Genomic DNA, 16,619 nt, shown 5'->3' on the forward strand with positions numbered 1-16,619 from the left:
GCTTCCTCCAGGCTGGGGGCTCATAAACAACAGGGGGATGAGCTTTCTATTTGGGTCGGACCAAAACCCGAGACGGGTCAATTTCCTCCTAATTGACACCCGTGTCAATGGGGAAAGCAGTCGGAGGCTGAGTTTTTGCTCTGGGAGACCCATTGGCTCCGTGTCTGCAGCAGGCAAGAGGTGAGGGGGTTGGGAGGCATATATTAAAATGAGCCCACGAATTCCCCATAAACCAAGATGGACAAGCCCCTTAAGAGAGCGGCACCAGTACCAGGTCCAGGGCTGAGCGGGGAGCAGAATCCCTTCTTCTCTCGCTGAGGTTCCCACAGCAGCAGCGGATGGGAAAGGGGAGTGTGGTCAGGGTCAGGCACTGGAGACCACAGATGGGACTGACCATCCAAAGATCCCGTGGGCAACAGGGAGGACCCGGTGGTTCCTTCAGGGAATCATTCAGTACATATTTATTGAGGACCCACTACGTGTCAGCACTGTGCATGGGGATCAGACGGTGAATGAAAACAACGGTGCCTGCCCTTGATGATCTACAGGCCAGTGAGGACGATAGTCCATCCTGGCGGAGAAAGTAAAGTCCGGAGTTGAAGAGGGCCTGGGCACACCTCCCGAAGAGGAGTGGGGGCAGAGGCCAGGCAGACCTCCCCCCAGAGAGAACAGGAAAGTCTTCATCCTCCCAGAATCTCCGGGAATGGCCTGCAGATCTGGAGCTGCACCCTGCTGACCCCGCTGCGGACTCCGTGCCCGTCTGTCTCCTCGCCCTCAAACTCTCAGGTACTGGATGTTGGCGCCTAAGAACAGGAAGTCCTAGGAGAGACAAGACAGAACAGGATGGTAAACACATCCTCTGCTTCAAAGAGATGCTTCTCCGATGTGAAAGGAGGCCCATGTCTGTGGGAACACAAGCTCTGCCAGAAACCAGGTCAGTACATAAATCACAGTGTGCCTCCGTCCCCAAGGTCTCCATAAAGCACTGCTTTTGCCAGCGACCTGCTCTAAGGCGGCGATTTATCTGCCATTTCCCAAGCTGCTGCTTCCGGGCAGGCCTCATAAATGTCCTCTGTGTCACCTGAATGTTCTCTCCTTGGCAAACAATACAAAACTGTGAGCCGCCAGGGTTTTCACTCCCTCTTCCTCGTAGGTTTCCATCACCCAAAGGGGCAGGAATTCTGCACTCAAGGCAAAGTCCTAGTTTTTCCCTCAGCGAGACAATCCTCTGCCTTTGTGTGTCAAACAAATGAACAGAATGGAGCTCACAATTCTAATGAATAAGATAGCATATAATACATCTTCCAATGACCTCCCACGTGCCACACTGAGCTAGACGCTTCCGTGCTTGGCCTCTTACTGTCCCAGGAGCCCAGTAGGCTATGGGCTACACCCCATTTTACAGAGGAGAAAACTGGGGCCAGCTGCATGAACTGTCACTCAGTCTTTGCTCGGAACAACAATCCGTCTGACTTCTTGTAAACGCCCAACCGAAGTTGGGTGTTGAGTATCTCAGCACCCAAAAGACTTTTGGAGATTTGACTTTCAAATATATCAAGTGGCCAGTGTTTCAACCTTCCTGCCCATGCTGCTGCCCTTCGCTCTCTTCGCAGCTGCTGTTTGCTGGATGTTGATGCCGTGCCAGGCACAATGCAGCCTCTCCTTCAGTGCCCACCATCCCAGCCACCCCACCTCACAGACGCTGTCCCAGAAAGATACCCTGGACTGTGAGGCACAGACGGACCATAAAATGCTCGATTGAGTAGTGGAGAGAATAGTGAAGAATTAGATATGTTCCTTGGTCCTAAAATAGTTCAGTAAATTATGGTCCATCTGATGGATGAGGCAGTACTTAACACTGCGGGGGGGGGGGACTAGATTGCAACAAAAAGAAAACATGTATGAGCACTAGCAATGCAACTATTCAAAACACAATTTTTTCAAATGCTTAGCGAGATAAAAAATACTGAAGGAAGTATATTAAAATTCAAACTGTGGGTGTATGTGGGGGTAATGGGTCTCTGAGGGGGAGCCCACCAAACACATATCCTATCTAATAAACAAATAATATGCAAATTAACCATCACTTCACGATAAAGATGGTGGCACCCATAGCCAATAAGGAGGGAATAGAAAATTGATGTGACAAAGATGGTGGCGCCAGTCAGAGCCATAGAGCCAAGCCGGCCAGAGAGCGGGCGTGGGAGGCTTGGCTTCCTTGGTTGCCCCAGCTGGCTCCGTGGCCGCTGCCCAGACAAAGCCATAGTGGCAGGGCCGAGGCAGAGGTGGTTAGGGGCGATCAGGCCAGGAGGGGAAGGCAGTTGGGGGTGATCAGGCAGGCAGGGGGGACCAGTTGGGGGCAAGCAGGCTGGTGGGGGGCAGTTGGGGGTAAGCAGACCAGTGGTGGGGGGCAGTTGGGGGCAATAAGGCCAGCAAGGGGGGGAAGATGGGGGTGAGAAGGCCAGTGGGGGGGCAGTTGAGGGTGAGCAGGCTGGCAGGCAGAGTGGTTAGGGGTGATCAGGCAGGCAGGCAGATGAGCAATTAGGAGCCAGCAGTCCCGGATTGCAAGAGGGATGTCCAACTGCTGGTTTAGGCCCAATCCCATTGGAGAAGGGTGCAAGACAGGCTGAGGGACACATATGCCCCCTGCCCCCTGTGCACGAATTTCATGCACTGGGCCACTAGTTTATAATAAAGCTCTTCCACTTAAGAATTAAGAAGACATTTTAAAAAGCTACAAATGGCTTTTAGAACTCAGCCTGTTGGCATATCTAGAATTACAGTATTTAAAAATGAACTAGTGTTGAGGCTACCCCAGGTCACTCACAGTGAGGGGTAGAAGGCAGTTTAGCACTGACCATGTCAACTACCTTCCGCTCCCACAGAAGTGCCACTTTGGAAGGACAGGTGGATGGTTTCGTGGCAGTTAGCATCCCACCCCAGGCCAGGCTTTCCCAGCTGCAGGGCTGGGCTGGACCTCACCCACTGAGCTTTGGCCTCCGAACCTGGAAAGCTCAACAGTCCCCTCCCCAAACCGCCTGAGCCCCCTGAACCCACTCACCTTGTGGATCTGGACAACAGGGTCGTAGAGCTGAATACGTTTTAGCAGAGGAAGGGGGAAGCCTGATGCCAGTTTAGCTGGAGATTGAGGCACAACATTGAGAGAAATTTGTGAATAGCAATTATAGACAAAGAATTTATTTTTTTTTTAAAAAGGCCTCTGTGCAAACTCTATACACAGCACAGTCTCATTTAATTATCACCAAAGACTGTGAAGTAGATAGGATTATTATTCTCATTTTACAGATAAGGAAATTGAGCCACAGAGTGGCCGAGTAACTTATCCTTGCTCACACAGCTACAAAGGGGTCGAACTGGGATTTAAACCCAGGAAGGCTGCTACAGGAGCCCGAGCTTGCCGCCATGAGGCTATTTGGAAGGAGTGGTAGGCATGGGCGGGATGCACTCATGATAAGAAGCCGTGGGCATCTGCCCTCCACCCCCATGTTGCTTTCTATTGCAGCCAAATGAAACAGGGCTTAGGTCTTTATGCTTAAATGTTTAAAGGGTGTTGGCAACTGAATCAGAAATGTGAATTTAGAGGGGGCTGTCTTGTGCTCTCTATATGAACTTGGTCTTTAGTCTTTCCCTCGCCACTTCAGGGGAGGGGGGCATTTCCATGAGTCTCTTCCTCTCTTAGAAGGAGTTTCCTGTGCTCTGAATTGTTGTCCCAGGCCCCAGCCTTCATTAAGCCCTGGAGGGAGATGAGGTGGACTTCAACACTCCCATTGCGAAGACAGGCCCCTGACACTCATAGGGAAGTGACTCGCCCAAGGTCTCATAGCTGGCAAGAGAACCCTGTCTCCTAACTCCAAGTCCAGCTCTCTTTCCCCCCAAAAGCAGTGTCCACTCTTGACTTGGAAAAATCCATAGTGATACTTACCATTGACCTCCAAGTAGAGGGTGTTGAGAATGTAGTAGTTGAGCAGCGCCTCTAACAGCTCCACCTGGTGGAGAACAGGAGAATGGCACATGTGGCCACTGTTCACCTGGTCACAGCGTTCTCCACCTGGCAGAGAACACTGTGACCACGTGCGCCATATTGCCCACCAATAAACCTCCACACAGCCACCCTGGAGGTGACATGGTACGGTATGTGCTGACATGGCAAAAGACTTGGAAAAAGCAAATTTCAGATAGATACCTACATCAAGATGTACACTTAAGTGTGCAAAAAGAGAAAAATGTTGGAAGACTACACACCCAACCATCTTTCCTCTAGGAAGAACATCGAAGTTTGGCTTAGCCTTGTCTTAAATATTCAAAAACAGTTTTTTACAGTGAGAATGTTTTCCTGAATTACTTGTGTAATAAACAAAATTTAAGATACACAAGTTTTTTTTTTAATATATTTTATTGATTTTTTACAGAGAGGAAGGGAGAGGGATAGAGAGTTAGAAACATCGATGAGAGAGAGAAACATCGATCAGCTGCCTCCTGCACACCCCGCAACCAAGGTACATGCCCTTGACCGGAATCGAACCTGGGACCCTTCAGTCCACAGGCCGACGCTCTATCCACTGAGCCAAACCAGTCAGGGCAAGATACACAAGTTTTAACATTCACTATGTGCCAGGTATGGGACCCAGAGCATTACATATATCTGCTTTAGTCTTTACAATAACCCCTTTAAGTTGACATCAATGTCCCCATTTTATGGATCAGAAAACTGAGGCGATCAGAATGAAAGTGGCTTGTTAGACACTGGGCTGCAGGGTCAGAATTTGAATCCAGATTTATCTGATTCTATAGTTCTGGGTTTTTTTTTATCATATGTTCCAAAAACTTAATGAATACTCTTTTTGTGAATCTTTACATATGTTTTACAAATGTTTTAGAACATTTACATGCCATGCCCAGATACAATATTAGTGTGTCATTATCCACTTTGTTCTCTGAAAGGAGTCATTCTTTGGGGACCCTGTGCACAGTGTCTCTCCACACTTTATGTGCTTATTTCCTCTTCATAAGTACATAAGGGAAAGCCTGGGAGAGGAGAACAGGTGAGTGTGGTCAGAGGTCAGTATCCTTGGGACGCTGAAGAGGAAAACAACTACCGCAAGTTCAAGCCTTCCCATCTCCTCCTCGGCCTGTGAGGAGCAGCTGCCATCACCCCACCTCTCTTTTCAGAAATTTCCCCATGGTTGCTTCAGCCCACACCCATCTTCCCATTCTCTTTCCTCCTTTAATAGGGGACTATTTCACCACTTTTTTTTCTCTTTGTGAAAATCATCTCTTCATTTTGTGTGCCCAGCAATTAATTTCTCTTGTTTTAATACAAGTCCCTATTTTCCTCCGGGGAACCCCCTTTCCAATTTCAGTCCATACTACTGGGGATTGCAAATTCTGGCTCCAGGAAACTTGGCTGACTGGCCTTGTCGTATTTCTGGCCATAGTGATTGGCTAAAGAATGGGCACATGGCTAAGGTTGATCTAATGAAAGCTAGCACAGGGATTTTTTTTTTAAATGAAACCACAGGAAATTTAGGGGTTTTTCACCAATGGGAATAACCTGCCTGAGAATAAAGCCAACACTGATAAAAGCAAACAGAGAGATGGAGGTTCTTGGTGCATTAATTTGAGCACCTGGGTCCAGCTATGCCTGGAATCTCTAGCCTTAGTAGTCTTCATTGTTTTTGTTTTGTGGTTGTTTTTTAATCACATGATTCTATATATTCCTCTCGTATGCTTAAGACATTTTTAGTTGGCTTTCTATTCCTTGCAGTTTAAAAAAATTGGTCCAGTAGGAGACTTAATGATAGACTGCCTTACATTGGGATGTAACTTTTGCTTCGCCCTGGGTTTTAAGTCCTTGAGAGCTTCTATACTTTTCTAGGGCAGAGAACAGCTCTTCTCCTTTTCCATTTTCTACTCTTAGGCACCGTGTAACATTGCTTAGTTAAGACTCTGAATTAATCAATACCCCAGCCAAAACAATAATATTGATAAACAAAAACAGTAACTTACATTGAATAGTCCAACTTTAGATTCTTTCAGTTCCACTTGTACCCTACAATAGATCAGAAATGATTCAGAGGTGTGGGTACTATGCCCATGGGATACCTAAGCCATGTGGTGTTCCCTGGAAAGAAGGAGGCACTGGCTTGAGAAGGCACATGGCCAAGGGTGGGGTAGGGGCGGGAGTGAAAAAGATGACTAGCTAAAAAGAATGATATCACCTTATTGGGAAGACTCAAAGAGGGGAGATGGGTAGTGTACAAGAGCTCAATCTTTATCACTTCAGGAAGTCAGAATAGCCAATGTCTAAAATTCGTAAATTAAGAAAAAGCAGTATTACTACATCCTGTAGAAGACTGGAAGTAATGGGGCTTAGGTGGAAAGGAAGTTGGCGGAAGCGGGGCCAGAGGGGCAAAAGAATTTGGCTAACTGGGGCAAGATTTAAGTTTCCCTCTTAAATGTTGGGCCCCTAACATTGACAGGAGGATCTGGTCACATCCCCACCTCCAGTTACAGATAATCAGCGAGTGCCAGCCAGATGGAGCAAGCCTGGTTGAGCGCCCCCATGTGGGTGGGAGGCTGACTTACTTTTCTGGCTTCAGGAACCCAGTGATCTTGCTGGTGTTGAAGGTCAACGTGGCCGACAGGTTAGTGGTCTGGAGATTCCAGGAGAAGGAAACAGGTCTGAGTGAGGGAGGCTGTCACGTTCTACGAGGACCAGCTGTCTTCTCTAAATAAACAGCTCGGTGAATTAAAGCAGGAACCTTCTAGTAGACTATAGACTCCCAGAAGGTTCATTGTAGGTGCTTGATGTTTGAACTTGAACTTGAACCATTTTTACTTGAAATGGTTGACTATGAGAACAGTAAACTTTGAACAGACTACTGAGAGCAAGTGTAGAGTGCCTGTCCCTGAGATCTCAAAGGGCTCACTTCTAGCTATGTCAGGACTAAGATTCAGCCCTGGGAATAACAATAACCATGATAGTAATAACAGATTATATTTTCATTTAAAATATATTGGTGACAAAAATTCTCATAACAATATCAAATTGTAGATACAGCATGTGGGTGCAATTACCCTTCCAGAAATGTGTCTTGTTGAGTTTCAAACCTAAAAGAAAAGGACAAAATTCTCCGCCCAGTGAGCAAGAGTCCCAAAGGCTCCGAATCCCTTCCCTAGAAGACAGGGTCCCCTGGGGAGGGGGCGCTCTCTCGGTGTTTAACACAGAGGGAATGTAACCCAGGGACTTGGTGATACAAGTGATGGAATTGCTGAAAAGCCAAAAAATAAAGAGAGTTGAAGTGGCAACTCAGGGATTAACAGAGGCAGGAAGCTACTGCCACCTCAAGGCCAGAAGAACAGAGAGAGCTGGTGTTATGGGAGCCACTGTGGAGGAGACAGTCACTCCCCCTGTCTCTGTCCTAGACAAAGAGAGGAAAAAATACTCCGCTTCTTCCTTCCTCCTGCCCTCCATTCTCTTGATAGTGCCTTCGATTGGCTGACCTAGCTGGATGTCAGAGTGCTGCCAGGGATCCTGGGAAATGTAGTCTTCAGGGGTCAGCTATAGATGCAGAGCCAACAGGTCAAAGACCCCTATGCCTTCCTTCCCACAGCAGCCCAGACTCACTTGCTGGGAGATAACTACATTAAACAAATAAACCTGCCATCAGCTGCCTAAATATATTCATAATAAATGTAATGAAGTAAAATAATAGGGTGCTACAAGAGAAAAATGACAAGGAGCCTAAGGCATTGTGATAAGAGCAAACGAGAAAGGCCTCTTTGAGGAAGTGGTATTCAAGTTGAAATCTGAAGGAACTGGACCGGTGGTGAGTGGGGGGAAGCACACGGGAAGAAGGAACAGCATTTGCAAAAGCAAACCTTACCACGCCGAGCTGGAAGATAAGCTCCCTGGCAGAGTTAGGCAGGAGCACAAAGCCCTCAACCTCCATCTGGGGGGCCAAGGACAGGTTCCCGGGGCTGAAGTTCAGGACGGGGGCAGAGACCACTCTTCCCTGGAGCTCCAAGTTCATGTTGGGGTAGCGTTTGGCCAACTGGGGGCAGAATGAGGAGATTAGGTCAAGAGAAGGAAACGTATGGGTTTGCCGGGAGAGCCTGGAGGGCGGCAGGTAACTCTGAGCGTGCTTTCTGGTGGGTTTTACTCCCATAAAATGCTCTGTGCCTTTTTCTCTTAGCGGTGTCATAGGACACCGTTCCATGAACACAGGGAGTGGACATTATCATGGCAAAACCTTACAGACAGCCCTAGCCAGTTTGGCTCGGTGGAGAGAGCGTCGGCCTGCGGACTGAAGGGTCCCAGGTTTGATTCCGGCCAAGGGCACATGCTGGGGTTGCGGGCTCGATCCCCAGTAGGGGGCGTGCAGGAGGCAGCCAATCAATGATTCTCTCTCATCATTGATGTTTCTATCTCTCCTTCCTTCCTCTCTGAAATCAATAAAGAAATATATATATTTAAAAAAAAACACAAAACCTTACAGACAACTTAATGGCCAGTGGGGTTAGATCGGTGACAGTCCCCAAACATTGTATTCCGTTGTGCATGGTCATGATGGCATTCCTTGGGATTCTCAGATGGCACCAGTAAGGCTGGGCAACCTGTGGTCCCAGGAGACCCGGGGCTCAGGCCAGTGCTATTGGGGCTTTGAAGGGAAGAAGGTCCCAAAGCCTGCAGCACTCTGGCCTTCACTGAGGGGCTCATTGCTGTCTTCTGACTCTTGGTCAAGCTGAGAGCCTGGGGGGTTTTAAAGAGAGATCCCTGAAGGCTGGCCTGCACCACCGAGGGCCGAGGGGAGCCTTACCTGGGGGACGAAGGCGCGGAAGGACTTGGTGGTCAGTCGGATGTTGGAGGTCGGTGGAACCTGCAGTGAAGAGACACAAAGAAGTTTTAGGGTGCTCCTTCCATAACTGAAGGTCTGAACAGAGAGGGAGAGGTGGCGGGTGTTTCGGACTGGAACTTCTCGAATGCCCGGGGTTACCATGGCAGTGACAAGAGGCCTGCCCATCATTCAACAGGAGCACATGAGACCGCGGGGACTCTCTGCTCTCCGTGGGGCACAGGTGACATTCGGGACCCGCTCAGAGCGTTCATGACAGTGGGATTTGCAGTCACACAGACTAGGTTTGGCTCCTGGCTTTGTCACAATGTGGTCTCGGGCCACTCCCTTCACCTCTCTGAGCTTCGACTCCCTCACCTGTGAAATTGGTTAACAATAGTCCCCCCCTACCATGGCATCGTGAGGGTTCAGTGAAATGGTGGGTACAACACATCTGGCACAAGGCCTAGCATATAGTGGGCACTCGGTAAAGCACAGTTATGTGATCCCGTCTGCAAGAGAAAGGACTGCAGCACCGTGAGATGGGGGAATCAGATGTGATGATGGGAGGAAAAGTCACCCAGTCATTCAGCAGGTGGTCCCTGATTTATCACCAGGGAAACTGGATCATCCAAATTGGACCACCCTGTGTTTTCCCACCATCCTGACATTGTTCACGGCTACAAGAGCTACTAGAAATAACCTTCTGAAACCCAGACATATTAAAGATGTGATCCACTCTAAGATTTAGTATCCCTTATACAAAGCCACTTTTGAGAATGTTGTTTTAGAGGTAAGTGCTAGAACTTTGTTTCTGCTTTTTACCACGAATCACTAAATCATGTTCCTTTTTACTTTGGTTACAAGGAAGCTCCCAGACAGATATTTATAGGTCCAGTGTCTTCATAATTGTGCTTTATTTTTAACTTGGTCTTAATTTACTATTCTATGTAACTTTATGCATTTCATTCTCTAAAATCTTTTTTAAAAAAACAACCTACAAACTATCAGAACGAGAGAAATTATGAATTAGAATAACAGATCTAGATTGAGGGAAGGGGGAGAGAATAAAACACAGACAAGCAAGCCACAAAGTCATCCACAGTTGTTATAAGAAAGAACTTAGATTTTGAGCTTCCTGGCAGCCAAAGTGAAAAGGGAAATTGTACTGACATATTTTTCCTAGTCCCGATCTTTTTTCTTAGTCATAATTTATTACTTCTCTGATGTAAATCAGGCAGAAAGGAAAGAAGGAAGAGAAGCCAGGTTACATTGTCATTTGTACGCATTATTCTGTCGCCAGCCTTACCACATCATCTGTGATGGAGAAGTTCAGGTACCCTGCCTCATGATATACCAGGCTGGCTGTGTTGAAGACATAATCAGAGATGGCAAAGTAGACCATTCGGGTGTGTTCCTCAGGAAGGCTCATGACAGGAGCAAGGAAAGCAACTGGGGTGCGATGTTCACGGTTAAAAATTTCAGCCTGGAGAGAGAAAATAAGGTCCATTTGAATTTTAAAAGTTTACCTCAGGGCTGGACTTCTGAGCTAGGTAGTCACTATACAGGTTGATGGGGGGGGGGGGGGGGCACTGGCTAGAGACACTGCCTGAAACTACACCATTAAAGACGTTTTCCTTTGGGTCTTCCTTTCCTAAAGGGTTGCATGTCCGGAATCCCTTAATAAAACACTCACCAGCTTTGGTGTATTAACCCACAAGACCTATTGGCCAGACCTCCTGATTGAGCTCATCTGCATGGAAGGCAAGGTGAAGGAGAGGAAGTGGGGGGTGACGGGGGGAGCTACAGGCCTAGGAGTTTTCAGACCCTGTGAGAGGAGCCTGGCCCTGGGAACACTCCCCACTACTCCCGGTTGCCCCGCCCTCAACACAGCTGGAACCAGGGGAGATGAGGACAGAGCTGAGCCAGGTGGACAGGAGGCTCCGAGAAAGAGCTGATCCTGAGGGACGAATGCCTCGCTGAGGCAGGGCCCACCCAAGCCCCTGCTCCAGGACCCTCACCTTCAACATCACGTCCAGTATCTGGGCCGCTGCCCGAGGGGCCTCCATTAGGCTGTAATCAATGCCAGCGACACTGTCGATCTCTGTCGTGACTGTGAACCGGGGGAGGGGCAGAATCAGGAGCCAGAAGAGGAGAAGGGGTGAGGCTCTGACTGACCTACACTCCGGTGACTTTCTTCAGAGCCCCTGCCCCTGTGCCTCCAGACCCTCCACCCAGCCCAGCCCTGGGCAAAGAGCTGCTTCATAAGAGAGAGACCAGCTGGGTCTTTTGTCCCACTAGTGGATTAGCCATCAGGGGAGGGGTGTGTTCTGCCTGAGAGTGAGTGGGTTCCAGGGACACGCACACGCACTCGCGCGAACACACACACACACACACACACACACACCCTGAGGGCAAGAGGAGCCCAGGTCTGGCAGCCCATTCACACCAGGAGCTTCATGCCAAGGAAGCTACACAATGGGGAGAATTCTAACCAAGGGTATTGCTCCCCAAGTTTACAACTGAGGGGAAACTGACCTCCTTCAACACAAACCAATTAGCCAGGAAGGTTGGCATGTGCAGAGGGCTCAGACTCTCCCCTCTAAAGCCCTGGAGGAACAGGGGGTCTGTATCTCACACAGGGCTGTCTGTGCCCACCTGGGCCTCCACTGGAGGGAGATGTCCACAGGTGAGCGTAGGGGCCATGCTATCAGAGGACACCTCAGGCTATTTGTCAGGGTGCGAACCACAAACTTTACCTGTGCATCCTGGACCCAGGGTCTCCACTTTTGAGGACTGTGCTACGATACACTCACATGTGCAGGCAAGGAGGTTGGGCGAGGTGCCGCCTTCCCCATATGGGCAATAGCAAAGGAGGGCACCAAGCCTGCATGCCCAGAGTCTGGGGACTTAATAAATAAATGAAGACACAGCCATCGGAGGGACTACTATACAGCTACTAAAATGAGGTCTGTTACAGCTCTGTTGGAAAGCTGTTTGTCAGGATCCGATCATGTTGAAACCATGCATACCAGGTGAGCCTGCAATTTCACTCCTAGTGTAATCCAAAGACATGCGTCACATGAGCTAGAATATTCATAGCAGTGCTCTGCATAAAGGTCTAAAACTGAAACTACCCAAATGACCTTCAACAGTAGAATGGAGGGACTTTGACTCAGTGGAATACTACACAGCAAGGAGAATGAATGAGCTCACTGTTTGCAACAACACGGGTCAAATTCATTTTAAGGCTGAACAAAGAAAGCCTTTGCTTTTGGTAAAAGACTTTAAGTACTGCAAGGCTCCATCCATGGACAAAATGCAAAACTTTTGCTGGTAGAAGTTAGGGTAATGGTTACCGTGGAGCGGTGGGTAGTGACAGGAGACCCGAGAGAGCAATCATATTCTGTATATTGATCTGGAGCTGGTATATATGTGTTCAGTTTGTAAAAATTCTTCAAGCTGTTCACTTATAACGGGAGCACCTTTCTCTAAGTATTGACTTCCACAAAGAGATTTTTTAATGAGATCAATTTATATGCACTGATATAGAAAGATCTTCAACATATACAAGTTACACAAGGACAATGTCTATCCTGTGTACATTAATATTACTCACAATTATGCATATGCATCTATATTCATGAACAAAGGAATATATATGAATGTATGTTCATATGCGCATGTGTATGTATATGCATATTTGTATATGCAAAGAAAATATTGAAGAGGATACACCCAACACAGAGATTACCTCTTGGAAGAAAATTTGAGGAAAAAAAGGGACTTTTAATTTTTACTTTCTATACTTCTGTCCCACTTAAGATTTTGTAAGATACATATATGCTCTTATGAGAATTAATAGAAATAAACTGTCCGGTGTGGGGGGGGGGGCACCCTACCTGGAAGAGTTTGGAGGTAAGGCTGTAGGTCAGAGGTCACCGATTTCTGGATAATTTCGCAAACCTGAAAGGATGGGAGAGAAAGCCTAAGGGAGTTCCCTGGCTTTGGGCTGACACTGTGCTAATTGCTTTAGTCACATTTCACATATTTGCTCATTGCTCATTGATTTTATAAAAACATATAAGTACTTACTATGTGTCAGGCACTGAACAAACAGAAATAATCAGAGACACTTAGGTCCCTACATGGACCCCAACAGGGACCAATCAGACCTTCCCAAATGGATCCCAGGGCTGGACATCTGAGTTAGGGAGTCGCCTACACAGCCCAATGAGGGGACACTGGCCGGAGGCACTGCCCTGAGCTCCCCCATTGCAGACAGTTCTTTTGAGTCACCCCAGGCTCCCGGAATGTAGAGGGGAAGAGCAGAACTGGATAGTACGGAGATCTGCCATCCAAATAAGTGTGTATTTAAAGGAGGTACTTCCAAATGTCATCACTTAACAGGCTGGCTGGATTGCTCATTGCTCTCTGTGTCCTCCGACTCAGTACAACATGGCAATGAGGTGCTGGAGAAGCAGATTTGCATGTTTCCCACACTCACCTAGACCCCAGGACCCCAGAAGACAAGGCACAGAATGCAGCTTGCCACACCCACCTGTGGGGATGCCCGCTATTCCGATTCAACCACCAGGGGGCACTCAGAGCCAAAGCAGACCTTGGACCAAGGTGCAGGGATATAAGTGTATTTCCCTCTTTCCTCCTACATTACCTTCTCCCTCCCCAGGCACGCACTGCTACAGACACAGCTCCAGGCGAGTGTTACCTCCAAAATGGGAGTGAAACGTTTTTGTTTGGGCCAGAGATATAACAATTTGGAGGTTTCACATAATTTTTTAAATGGGAAAAACTGACACTATCGCTGCCTTCCCTCCCAAGGCAGGTGCTCACGTGCTTGCCCAGGTAGGAACCGGGTTCTCACCTGGTTCACACGCCCTTGAAGGTTCCTGCCTGGTCGCTGCAGGCATCTAAGTGCTGCTTTTCCTTTGGGCCTTCGTGGGGCAGTGGGGGAAAGTGAGCAAGACCAAGCGGAGGGTGGGGCGGGAGTCTGCTGGCCCCTGCTTCCGACCCTTGGCCAAGCATCTAACCATTCTCTGCTTTACAGGACAGACGCAGAGTCCAGAGACCTACGTGCCGGCCCAGCTGACACACCAGCTCTGCCACCTGCGGCAGGTGATTTGTTCTCTCTGGGCCTTGGCCCACGTATGACTTGAGCCCAGCCCTTCTGTGGCTCTGACATTCTTACCTTGCTCTCCAGTATTTCTCGGAATCTGGACTCGATCTGGTTGTGGAAGAGATTCAGCAGCCACCTGGGGAATGGAGCACAGGGCAAGGCCAGCTGTGTGCCACTGAACACAGTGTTGGTGAGGCCGCCAGGAAAGCCAGGCCCTGGCCTCCGGCAGGCCGGTTCCCGAGGGAGCCCTCCCTGCCCCAGTGTGGTACCTGCTGTGACCCAGAGTCCCAGCTCCGGGCACACTCACTGATTCAGGGCATCTGGCATCCCAGCCCCTGCTGCGCCCCAAGCGAATTCAGTCGATTTGGGGGAGGGTCTCAAGAACCCACATTTCCCTAATCAAGGACATTCCACTCAAAGACACTTGCCCAAGGGCTTGTATGTTTTTCATAAACTCTCCTTTGGCCAAAAGCCCTGGTGTTCCTCCAACAGCCACATTTCATTGGCCTGAGGTAGTTCCTGAAAACGTCTGGTGGAAATGGCTCCCCAGGACTCCTGGCTGGAATCTGCGTCTGTTAATCTGTCCATCTCAGCAGTGTCCCCAATAACAACCCCCAAGTGCTGTGACGGGCTTGTCAGAGGCCAGGTCGCCGGCTGGCTGGCTGGACCTCGGGCTGCAGCCAGGGGTCCAGCTGGCCACTGCCCCTGTGGTGACCTACCCCAAATTTCCCGACATGTCCACCTCCACATCATGGATGTGGGTGCTGCAGCTGGAGGCAGTGACCGTGGGCCTCCCCGAGGGCTCGCTGCCCAGGACCAGGTTGACGGAAATGGTCATGCCCTTGATGTGCACGTCAAAGGAGCCGTGTAGCCTCCTGGAGGAGATGAGAGAAGAATGGTGGATTCCTAGGCTAGGTCAGCCACCGTGTGGGGGGAAATATGAAATCTGAAGCCCAGTTCTCACCCCAAAATAAGTGGAGCTGGAGCAAAAATTTAATTACAAAAATTTTACAAATACTATTACAAAGCAAAGATTTATTACAAAGAAGTCCATAAAATATCTATAACAAGCATATCCAACTCGCAGCCTGCAGGCCGCATGCCTTGTTTATTTGGCCTATGTTAGCCTCTGAGTTTGACATGCTTGGTCTATAAGGAAGCCTGGGTTCGCTTGTTTATAGTCAGGGATGGGCAAAGGCCCTTCTAGGGAGGATCCAGCTCTCAGAAGCCACAAAGGAAATGGTCGTACACTTGCCAGCACAGAAAATTAAAACTTCAGTGAACAAAAAGTGCCACATGCAAAGTAAAAAAAAAACACAAAACTGCATCACGAGTGAGCCAGAGCTAATTTCCTTCGAATATGAGCTCATTTCCTTAATACACAAAGAACAAGCTTACACTAATTAATAAGGAAAGGACAAAGCAACCAAAAAGAAAAGAGATCAAAGACAGGAACAGGAAGTTTGACTGCAAATGAGCATGTGAAAGTTATTAAAAATAAAAATCACCATGATGCCAGCTTCCACCGATCAGGTTGATAAAACTTTTGAAGTTTTAACGGCCAGTGCTTGCGAAGGTATGGGCCACAGAAGCCCCAGGCGCTGTGACTGGGCGAACACCTCTGGAATACAGATTTGTGGGATCCCTCCTAATTACACACACATCTTTGGCCCAGTAACCTGACTTCTAAGCCTTTACTCTGTGGCTCTTCTGGCCAAGATATATGTGTGGGGCAGCTCACTGAAGTGTCATGAGTAATAGCAAAAACAGAGAAACCACCTATAGGTCAACTAGTAGGGGCGGTTCAGTGAGTTGTGGGCATCAATGCTATGCAGCCTTTAAAAAGAATAAGGCCAGCCCTGGCTGGTGTGGCTCAGTTGGTTGGATCATTGTCCCATAAATGAAAAGGTCGAGGGTTCGATTCTCAGTCAGGGCACATACCTAATTGCATGTATGGGAGGCAACCAGTTGATGTTTCTCACATCAATGTTTCTCCCCTCCTCCCCCCCCCCTCTCTCCCTTCCTCTCTAAAATCAATGAACATATCCTTGGATGAGGATTTTTTTTAAAAAAAGGCCAAAAGTAGTCTATCTATACAATGGACTATTACCCATCCATAAAAAGGGATAAAGTCCTGATGGATGCTATAATGTGATGAATCTCAAAAATATGATGCTAAGTGAAGAAGCCAGACACAAAATGTCACATATTGTATGATTCCATTGATATGAAATGTCCAGAACAGGAAAATCCACAGACAGAAGGCAGACTGGTGGTTACCTGAGGGTAGAGGAGGAAGAAATGGGGAGTGACTGATTAATGGGTGTGGGGTTATTTATGTCTTGGGGTGACAAAATGTTTTAGAACTAGACACAGGTGGTGGTTGCACAATATTGTGAATGTACCAACACCACTGACTTACCAGTATATACTTTAAAATGGTTAATGTTATATTCTGTGAATTTCACCTCAATAGAAATTTTACATTGGAAAAAAGGTTTAAAAAAATGAGGTAGATCTTTACATGCTCCTATGAAGAGATCTTGAATATACTTTAGTGAAAAAAGCCAGGGCAGAAGAGTGTGGTCTGATTTCTTTCATGGAATTGAATGAATGTTCATAGTTGA

General features: G+C 48.0%; 1 protein-coding gene across 1 annotated transcript in view; it reads right to left on the reverse strand.

Annotated features, from left to right (window-relative positions):
• Positions 1-433: 433 nt before the first annotated feature.
• Positions 434-16,619, reverse strand: part of LBP (lipopolysaccharide binding protein) — a 20,996-nt gene continuing 4,810 nt past the window's right edge. The window contains exons 4-15 of the mRNA XM_014528938.1: positions 14,712-14,867; positions 14,065-14,128; positions 12,758-12,821; positions 10,877-10,968; positions 10,165-10,341; positions 8,841-8,900; positions 7,908-8,075; positions 6,607-6,674; positions 6,028-6,070; positions 3,944-4,007; positions 3,062-3,138; positions 434-819 (exon numbers count right to left, since the gene is read on the reverse strand). Coding sequence (XP_014384424.1) covers positions 775-819; positions 3,062-3,138; positions 3,944-4,007; positions 6,028-6,070; positions 6,607-6,674; positions 7,908-8,075; positions 8,841-8,900; positions 10,165-10,341; positions 10,877-10,968; positions 12,758-12,821; positions 14,065-14,128; positions 14,712-14,867 — 1,078 coding nt within the window. The 3' untranslated portion in view covers positions 434-774. The remainder of the gene's footprint in view (positions 820-3,061; positions 3,139-3,943; positions 4,008-6,027; positions 6,071-6,606; positions 6,675-7,907; positions 8,076-8,840; positions 8,901-10,164; positions 10,342-10,876; positions 10,969-12,757; positions 12,822-14,064; positions 14,129-14,711; positions 14,868-16,619) is intronic.

Source organism: Myotis brandtii, unplaced genomic scaffold (assembly GCF_000412655.1).
Source record: "Myotis brandtii unplaced genomic scaffold, ASM41265v1 scaffold1163, whole genome shotgun sequence".
Classification (NCBI taxonomy): domain Eukaryota; kingdom Metazoa; phylum Chordata; class Mammalia; order Chiroptera; family Vespertilionidae; genus Myotis; species Myotis brandtii.